The sequence below is a fragment of the Condylura cristata genome, unplaced genomic scaffold, assembly GCF_000260355.1.
Source record: "Condylura cristata isolate star-nosed mole 26May11 unplaced genomic scaffold, ConCri1.0 scaffold00004, whole genome shotgun sequence".
NCBI lineage: Eukaryota > Metazoa > Chordata > Mammalia > Eulipotyphla > Talpidae > Condylura > Condylura cristata.
Genome location: NW_004567105.1, coordinates 14,938,735 through 14,948,583, shown reverse-complemented (window position 1 = coordinate 14,948,583; position 9,849 = coordinate 14,938,735). Strand labels below are relative to the sequence as shown.

Below are 9,849 nucleotides of genomic sequence, written 5' to 3'. Positions count from 1 at the left end.
TCCAGCCTCTTAGTGTTGTGCTTTAACCTGCTGTGCCACCATGGAGGGCCCTGTGTAGGTTTTATTGAACACCACAGGGATGATACCATGCTTTTTTCATTGAAGCTACTAGATGTTCCCATATTCTAGAGAGGAAAAAAAAAAAAAACATAAATAAAATATAGATTAAAATGTTAAAAATACTAATAAAAAAGTTCCAAAATAGTGATTTGCTAATAGTATTATTCTTCCTGCGTTGATTAGTTGTTATGCTACCCCCTTGAGTTTTTTTTTTATCCTAAGTGTGGTATGTTGAAAAAAAATATATCAAAAATACTAAAGAAAAATAAAAAATAAAGACTTCCTGCACTAATGGTCTTTTGAGCAGCTATGAAGGTGAGGCCCTGGGCTCTGGTACTGGAGATATGATGGCAAATAAGAAAGATGTGACCCTGCACGGGACTGAAGTCTAAGCATATGGTGTGGCGAGTGGACAGACAGTGAGACCTGTGGGTGTAGGTGTTGTGACTAGGGCCACCACTTCTGTCTGAGTGACAGGGCAGGGGAGATGCCACTTGGATGTGGGAGTGTGAAGGCATTTCAGTGAGTGACAGACAAGCTGGGTGAGTGGAATGGCAAATTCAGAGATGTCCAATTAGGAGACCCAATGGTTAGAGTACAATATTGATTGAGTAGGGATGAGAATGGAGGTCCCACAAATATTGGACGCTGACTGGGGGAGGCCTTCAATGCTAAAATTCAGTGGACTTTCTTTAAAAGACACTTAGAACTTAACTATTGCAAGCACAGCTCTAAAGTTATTCTACGCTTTGTCTAGTCATATGTGCCTACAACATTCATTCAAGCAAAATGTTAATCAGCCAGAAGCAGGGGTAGGGGATAAACACATTGTAATTAAAAGAATAGGCCTATTCTGTGATCTTCAGCCTCTGTAAGACTTTCTAGCCTCAGGACTAAGCTTGGTTGTCCATGTCCTTAATGAATGACTGATGAAGGACACGTGGAATGGCCAGAGATAGTTTGTTTCGCCTTCCAGAATACAAAGGGCTTAGTTATCTTAAGTCCACTTCCATCTTGAACATCTATGCTGCAAAAGTTCCAGTTCCACAGAATGACATTTTTTTCCCCCTCCCTTAGACTGAAGCAGCCTCGAGCCAGGAAGATGTTAGATGAAGGGGTCATCGTTGCACTTGGCAGTGATTTCAACCCCAATGCCTATTGCTTTTCAATGGTAATTATGTTCCGTGCGTTTCTGAGCAGAGTATTCAACTTCTACCAAACATCAATCATTTAAAAAAAAATTAACTGTTAAAATGAATCAAAGATCTAAAGCAATTTTCTTATAAAACAAGACCAGAAGGTGTAGACATAGTATGATTGGCTATTTCTGGGTCACTGGCAGACTCAGCAAAGATAGTTTTCTAATTCAGCCTTGAGTATCATGATTTTACAATAATCTGTTTCCCCTCTCAGGGAATAGCACAAGCTCAAAGCAGTTTTAGTGAGTGGGGGTGGCCGTGGACTTCATCTTAATAATAAATGGCCTTGAAAAGTTGTAAATGAATATTAGACGCAGGATTCTCAATAGAGGAATCTTTTGCAATTTTTGCAAACCATTAAGAGTCTTCATGTGTGAATATAAGTTTTCCTATCCCAGTTCCGGTTACACATTTAACCTCCTGTATTGGTTTGCTGTGTTGAAAATGTCCTAGGTAACAGCTGCTGTCTTGTTATTTCCTCCTATGCTTTTCTCCGCCTGTCCCAGCCCATGGTCATGCATCTGGCTTGTGTAAACATGAGGATGTCCATGCCTGAGGCCTTGGCCGCTGCCACCATCAATGCAGCTTATGCACTGGGGAAATCTCACACACATGGATCTTTGGAAGTTGGCAAACAGGGCGATCTCATTATCATTAATGCACCCAGGTAACTGGTCTCCCAGCTGAGCTCTGTTATGCCCATTGTAATAGTAGACTTTTTTCAAACCCCTTTCCCCTAACTATCAGTGTCGGCTCTGTGTGGTCTTGGAAGTTACCCGATTCCCTCTGTCACACCATTTCCTACCTGGGACTCTGCTGTTCCTGATCTTCAGAAAAGACTAGGTTTCCTGGTGTCTTCGTTCCTCTTACATTGTCCATAAATCTCCAGGTTCCTGCTCTGTTGACCTGGACCTTGGACTTGCTGTGCCCTCTGGCATGTGTTTTGTTTTCCTTCCTGGCCTCCACTTCTGCTTGCCCTGAGCCACCGAGCTCCCAGCTCCGGCTTGCAACCCTGGTTCTGGTTGACCACCTCCCTGACTTCTCTCTTTTAAAAATAATGTTGGCCTGCCACTTTCTTGCTTTTCTTAGGTGAACAAACACTTTAAGATCAAATACTTATATAATGTCATTAAGATAATACTCAATTTATCATAGACTACTTATGTGATATTTTCAAAAGCATAAATTTTAACACCTCGATGCTAAGGCATTCTTAGAGAATGTGTTTTTTTTTTTTTTTAAAGATTTATTTATTTGTGATACAGCACTGGGGTACAGGCCAGAAGCTCAGGGGAGGCGAGAGGCTTCACCAGAGACAGAGTGGGGAGCAGAACAGGCAGATCGACGAAGTACACTGCTGAGGGGAGCAGCGGGCGGGTCAGGAGAGGTCTGCCACGCCATGTGGTCACCTCCGGGGCAGGCGGGAATCGAACTCATGCGGAAGTGGCTTTAGTTTCTCAGTGCTGCGCTTTAACCCGCTGCGCCACCAGGAAGGGCCCGAGAATGTGTTTTTAAATTTTTCGACATTTAAAAATTTTAGCATTTGGTGACAACATGATCATTTTGACTTATTTGCACTGAAGTAATGTTTGCTTTCTTTCTAGATGGGAGCACTTGATTTACCAGTTTGGAGGCCATCATGAATTAATTGATTATGTCATAGCTAAAGGAAAAGTCATCTATAAGAAATGATACATCTGAAAGGAAAGAGAAGACTCTGTAAAATCAGCCAAAACAGTTATCTTAAAGTTTAAGTTCCTAACTGGTTGACTAGAATGATGTCACTTAAATATATTTCAGTGTTTTGTTAATCCAGTTGAAAAACCCAAGAAATCAGTGATTTTAATTTTAACATCTGCACCTAAACACATAAACAGGTAGATTGATTATGAAGATAATCTTCAAATACTAAGTTTTTCAGAGCTATGTGATACAGACTGGAGATTAATATGATGGAGCATGAGAAAAATGCATTTTGGGGTAAAGCAGATTGGCAATTAGATAGAGGTGACTTGAAAGTCCCATTTGTTTCTGCTTTTCAAATTTTAGCTCTTAAAACATTATTTAGTGAATATTGGGAGAGGGTCCCCGAGGAAGGGTGAACTTTCATTTCTAATTTCTTTACTACACTTGTCACAGGGCTTCACAGCAAAGTCCCAAGATCCATCATTTTATACATGCATCCATGTTCGTGAAATCCAATAATGCAAATTTTGGAGATTGTTTTTGATTCTTCACTTTAAAAATGTGTTACAGACAATTGTATATCTCCCATAAATAGTTTATCTATTATTGTTTCCTTACAGCTCAAAAACTTGGTCAGCAGTGTTGTCTATTGGAGCATTTTAGGAAATGAACAAATTACAGAATTATCCAGAAAGAAAAAGTGGGTGATTATTTAGATATCTGAGTTTACTTGAAATCTTTTTAAATGTGTTAGTCATCTTCATAGTTAGAACGGCATTAGCTCTGTCTGAATATGAAGAAATGACTTGAGAAGCAAGCGTTAGCTATCCAAATGACGACCCATCCCAGGTTCATAGAGCCTGAACCAGAGGGTTTAACTGCATTCAGTCTAAACCCAGGGATCTCCCTTGTCGTGATATCCCTTGTCTGGGGCACCGTAGGCTGAAGCTCTGTCCCTGATAAGTTTGGTGAAGGAATCTTTGCCAAGAAGGAGTGTGGGAGACACGTGGCTGCTGTGTGTGATTTCTCTCTCATGATTAATCACCTAGGCCATGGGGAGAACTCTGACAAACATAAAGGTCAACAAAATGTATTAGGTCTGTCCTGGCCCCCAAGTCAAGCTAGAGGAGATCCTTGCACCTATGGCCTAAGCTAAGGTGAAGCACACCCTTTTTCTTGATACTGGGGGAAATGACAGCAGAAGAGGAGACCGGGCAGAACTGCCTTAGTGCCTTTGCTACTGGGGGGGGGGGGGGGGGAGGGCTTGCTAGGAATGCAGGATCTTGGCCCCATCCCAGACCTGCTGCATCGGAGCCTGCCTGTTAGCAGCAAATGACTGCACGAACCTCATCTTCATGTCACTTTAAAACCCAGTCATGCCCTCCCTGGTGGCTCAGCGGGTTAAAGTACAGCACTGCAAACAAGCTTCAGCTGCTTCAGTGTGAGTTCTATCCCCAGCTCCGGAGATGACCCACATGGCACAGCAGACCTCTCCTGTCTCACCCGCTGCTCCCCTCAGCAGTGTACTTCGTCGATCTGCCTGTTCTGCTCCCTGCTCTGGTGAATCCTCTTACTGCCACTGCCATCTCTGGCCTGTATCCAAGTTCTGTATGCATAAATCAATAAATCTTTTTAAAAATCCAGAAAGAAAAGGAAAAATACTGGATGGTTTCTTTCATAGCAGGAATATAACACAACAGGTGAGAAAATAATGATGAACAGCTATATACCAGAGACATTTTGTTGGGGTGGAGTGGGGAATGGGATCAAAAACAGTGGGGGGAAGGAAATGACTGGACTATGGTGATGGCACATGGGTGATTTGGCGATGGGATTGAAACTGAGATGGAAAAATGCACAAAATGATGTAAAAATAAACTTGTATTATACATTAAAAAAAACAAAACTTCTTTGTTCCAAATGGCAACCTCAACCCTAATCAACTAAACATAAACAAAGAGAATTGGACTACCTTCAAGTTACCTGCACCTGCAGAATGAACTGGAACAAATATTTGCCAGCTCTCTTGCTTTGTTTTGTTTTTTGATGTATCTTCAATGTGTATATTTAATAAAGTAATACCTCCTACAAAAATAACCCTTGGAATGTAAAATGATCACATTTTCATGACATTAGGAAGGCTGCATAAAAAGATAACCCAGGGACCAGAGAGACAACTAAGTAACACGTTTAAAGCTGTCATGAAAAATATCTTTTGGATTCTAGGGTATGTGTGGGATTTTGTGAATGTGATAGATTATTTCAGGAATGGTCCCCAAGTCTTGCCAAGCCACATGTCCATGCCGTGAGTATTACTTTCCCAAATTGACTGGGACTTGATGTGTGACTTGGTCAACAGGATGTTAGCAAATTGTACATCATAGCAGGAACTTCCTAAAGTTCTGCTTTCCCTGGCTCTCCCCATACAGCAGGCCAAGTCCCTCAGGAGGACATCCCAAATGAAGCCTCACCCTTCTGCTGCCACCCCATGGAATAGCACAGCAGGTCAGTCACTCTAAAGATACTTTTGAGGGCGCAGCAGGTTGGAGCACAGCACTGAGAAGCTGGGGGTGCCCTCTTCAGTGCAAGTTCCCTGCCCTGAAGTGACACACATGGCATGGCAGACCTCTCCTGACCCACCCACTGCTCCCCTCAGCAGTGTTCATTGACCTGCCTGTTCTGCGCCCCACTGTCTCTGGTGACTCCTCTCACCCTGCACCTCTGGCCTGTAACCCCATTCTATATGGATAAATAAATAAAATCTTTTTTTTAAAAAAAAAAAAAAAAAGAGGGCCCTCCCTGGTGGCGCAGCGGGTTAAAGCACAGCACTGAGAATCTGGAGCCGCTTCCGCATGAGTTCGATTCCCGCCTGCCCCCGAGGTGACCACATGGCGTGGCAGACCTCTCCTGACCCGCCCGCTGCTCCCCTCAGCAGTGTACTTCATCGATCTGCCTGTTCTGCTCCCCGCTCTGTCTCTGGTGAATCCTCTCACCCTCCGCGTCTCTGGCCTGTACCCCAGTTCTGTATGCACAAATAAATGAATCTTTAAAAATAAAAAATAAAAAAAAAAGATACTTTGAAAGTGTCAGCATCACCGACAATCTTTCTGAAATAAAATCAACTGCAGTCAGAGTAGCCTTTCGCTAAAGAGAGGTTAAATTTGTTTTAAAAGGTTCTAAAACTATAGACACAAGCTAAGACAAACAAGACTTAGTTTACTCTATCATGACCTGGACATTGTCTTAAAGGCGTGTGATGTCATCTCCTGACAGAGCTGTCTAGAAGACAAAGCACCCCAGTGACAGAGGAGATCACAGGGGACCCAGCACACACTGCCCTGGTCTGAAGGGCAACCTCACCCTGGAGGTCACTGGCCCCGGCAGCTTGTGGATAAGAAGTGAGTAAACTTTGTTCACGAGTGTTTACCTTTTGGCAAAGAATAGTATCAGGAACAGCCTTTCAGTAAACAATTCCTCAGCACATTTTTTGTTCACTGAATCACTGCAGACAGCACTTTCCACTCCTGTCACCACTTTTCCTGTGCACAGGTTGTGACCTGCAGCGTGAAAACTCTGTTGTGAAATCTATCCTGGACACACTTTAGGCTGTCCCAGGTGGGCAGGCTGGCCGTGTATCTGTCCTCCCCAGTGGCCTCCCCCTTCGCTCACAGCTGCGGGGTCACACATCTCAGTTCTGGCAGCTGAGGGGCCTCGGGGCATCCTTCATCCAGACAAATACACTTAAGCCTTCCCCCAAGGTCCTTTATCATCTTTGGGGGCAGAGGGGGTGGTATCAGGTTGGGTAACATTCTCGAGGCCCTTCTGACCCTGGTTAACAGAGCCTCATTTTAATGATTACCCTATAGAGAGGGCTTTCACTGCTCAGCGTCAGACTCCTTATCTGTGAACAGAGAAAGCTTCTGGACTCAGGTGATGACAGGAATGCGAGGAGAATACTAGCACACAGACAGGACGTGATAACACGAACATCCGGCTCCGAGGTAAGCCTGAGAATCCCTGTTTCTGATACGTGTCAGGTATTTGATAAACACGAAACGCACAGTTCAATAAGGTTCCCTATCAGCAGGCTCTATAGTCCTTCCTTAACTCTTTACACAGAAGCTCTTGTTGATCCATCAACTAGTTTGACTCAATAGACGAAAGAACAATTGAAGGATAAATGATGACTTGACAAGGTTTATTGATGCAGGCATATGATGGATAGTCACCAGAGAGCATAGTATGATCAGTTGAAGTTAACCAGCAGAGAGCTTTGTCAAAGCAAAAAAAAAAGAGTCACACAAGTCTAACATATGGGGGACAGAATGCAAAGAATTCTATTAGTCTGTTTCCAGAGTTGAGTTCTTCTGATGCTGAGTGTAGAAGACTCACATGCTTAGCAGTTACTCTTCTCAACCCTAAGAGCCAGTGACCTGTTGATACTATTAAGAAAAAGAAAACTCCTGATGTGTCTCACACCAGGCCAACCTAACCCAGTGTGAGATTCACAACTGTGATACTGCCCCAAGTAAATTAACATAATGGGTCGATCTACCTAGGAAAGTTTTGGGGGTCTTTCCTTCAGCACAAAAGGGTTACTGTGAAACTAAGTAATACTTAAACTAAATAAACTAAGTAATGACAAGCCCATTAAAGATCCCCAGTCTCGGGGATCCTGGTGGATTTCTTGTTTAGAGAGTCCAGTGAGAAGGCGGTTGGAGAGACAGGTCTTGATTCCGGAATATGCTCCATTCTGTATTTTTCGATGTATGGTGCGGCCACTTCCCACACCTGAGAAGCGAGGACAAAACAGTGGGGATGTTGACATTATTCTCACAGGCCGTTAAACGTCAACTTCACCTGAAGTCAAAATATTTTCTATACTGATTAGACAAGCCACAGCTGTCTGCTAGCTGTCCTGAAGCACTGTACACACGATTTGTGTCCATGAGGCTTCGGTGGTATTAACAGCTTTTAAAATACAAAGTTCAAATGGGACATGAAGGTTTTCAGCTGTGCACCCCTCTGTAGCAAAACCAGCAAACAAGCAGCACCCAGGGAATCAGTGTGGCAGGCAGGGAGGAAGTTGCTCAAGCCGGTGTTTCTCCAGCATGTCCTGAAAACTCAGGAGCAGTGGCTGCCATGTTTGCACCCTCCTGCCGGCCCTCTCTCCCTCTGACCTCTGCTATGCAAAGGGAAGCCAGGCACCAGCAGTCCAGCACCACCCGGGACAAGTGAGAAATTCAGTCCCACTCAGGACCGACTGAACCCAAGTCTGTATTTTACCGAGATCCTCATGCATACTGGACTATGAGAAGCGTAGCCTCAGACTCTTGCTTTTCCTCCACCCACCCACTGACTCTCCCTCAGGCATGGCGTCAAACCAACACTGCATTTTTGACCTAAAGGCGCTTTATCTGCTTGCTGCTGTGTGAACTTAGAAATATATTCTTTCCAAGGCTGATGTCTCAGATTATTACTAGGACCAACCCCAGCAGCAGGCAATGGCCTTCCCTCTACAGGGGAAGATCATCCTCCGATCGCAGAGCAACTGTTCCAGGGAAAATGTCAAACCACTCGAGGGAGCCCAACACCCAACAACTACAAGAAGCCTAAAGAATTTTTAAAATGCAGTGAGTCAGCCAGCCAGGCGTCTGTCCCTATCAGATGAAGCTGTAGCCAGGAGAATACGCGGTGGAGAGAAGCAAGTCTACACTGGCTGAGGGGGCAGACAAAGCACTCAGCCTGGGACTTTGTTTCCTCTTCAGGCCTATGCAGTCATTGGGCCAGGTGCGGGGCACCGGGGCCCCGTTTCCAGAAAGAGTGAATAAAAGAAAACACTTCTTGCTGAAGTGAATCCACGAGTCTTCCACCTCATTTTCTCCCCACAAATACTTATCCCTAAAGCCCATTTAAAATCCATCTCACAGGGGCCTCCCTGGTGGCACAACAGGTTAAGCCGAAGCACTGTGAAGCTCTCTGCAGCCACTGCAACATGAGTTTGATCCCTTGCCCTGGAGCTGACCCATATGGCGTGGCAGACCTCTCCTGACCTGCCCGCTGCTCCCCTCAGCAGTGTATTTCAGTCAGTCTGCCTGTTCTGCTCCCCACTCTGTCTCTGGTGAAACTTCTCACCCCACCCCCACATACCTCTGGCCTGCGCCCCAGCTCTTGATGTATAAATAAATAAACAAAATGATCTCACTTCCAGTCCTCAGATATTCAAGGTCTAGGTGTTTCCTGGGGCTGTTAGGCATTTAGCAATAGTTTCTAGGTGGCCTACAAGTTTCGTAAACACTTTTTGTTCACTTCCAAGGAGAGCCAGGAAGGAAAAGAGTAAGACCGAGCTGCTTCCCTCCCCACTCCCACTTTAACTTTTCCACGATGACCCCAGACTAAGAAACCAGCCGAGTCGCCAGCTTGCCTTCTGGTCCACCAGCAGCCTGTGCGCGGCCTCGATGTCAGGGGCCATGAAGCGGTCTTTTATCCAGGGCCTGCGGGAAGGCAGAGAGTGCCACTGCCGTCAGCCAGTCCAGACACCTGTGCGCCAGACTCGTGTGCCCGCCAAGCTGCTGACCTCACCTGACCACAGAGCGCACCAGGTCGTAGACCTTCTCCAGGGGAGTGGTTGTTCTCAAGGGGCGCAGGAACTCGATCCCCTGGCAGGCTGCGAGGAGCTCGATGGCCAGCACTAGGATGAGAAGCAGGTGGGGCGGGGGGGAGTGGGGGCTAATGAAAGTCTGACTGTGAGCTTGAAGGGTTTAAATCACACAGAAGTTGGCTCTCTGCCTGTTGGTGGGGTAAACCCACCTACGCATTGCTGGGTTTAAACCTGCCTTTTCTAGAAATGTATTTATTTATGCTTACAGAACTGGGGGTACAGGCCAGCTGCACAGGGGCGGTG

At 45.2% G+C, this 9,849-nt stretch overlaps 2 protein-coding genes across 2 annotated transcripts in view; one reads left to right on the top strand and one right to left on the bottom strand.

The window, feature by feature from the left end:
- Positions 1–4,174, top strand: part of AMDHD1 (amidohydrolase domain containing 1) — an 18,162-nt gene extending 13,988 nt beyond the window's left edge. Inside the window, exons 7-9 of the mRNA XM_004675795.2 lie at positions 1,138–1,231; positions 1,766–1,926; positions 2,864–4,174. Coding sequence (XP_004675852.1) covers positions 1,138–1,231; positions 1,766–1,926; positions 2,864–2,951 — 343 coding nt within the window. The 3' untranslated portion in view covers positions 2,952–4,174. The remainder of the gene's footprint in view (positions 1–1,137; positions 1,232–1,765; positions 1,927–2,863) is intronic.
- A 3,421-nt stretch (positions 4,175–7,595) lies between these two features.
- The window catches only part of HAL (histidine ammonia-lyase), a 19,411-nt gene continuing 17,157 nt past the window's right edge, over positions 7,596–9,849 (bottom strand). The window contains exons 18-20 of the mRNA XM_004675794.1: positions 9,528–9,636; positions 9,370–9,439; positions 7,596–7,736 (exon numbers count right to left, since the gene is read on the bottom strand). Of these exons, the coding sequence (XP_004675851.1) occupies positions 7,596–7,736; positions 9,370–9,439; positions 9,528–9,636 (320 nt within the window). The remainder of the gene's footprint in view (positions 7,737–9,369; positions 9,440–9,527; positions 9,637–9,849) is intronic.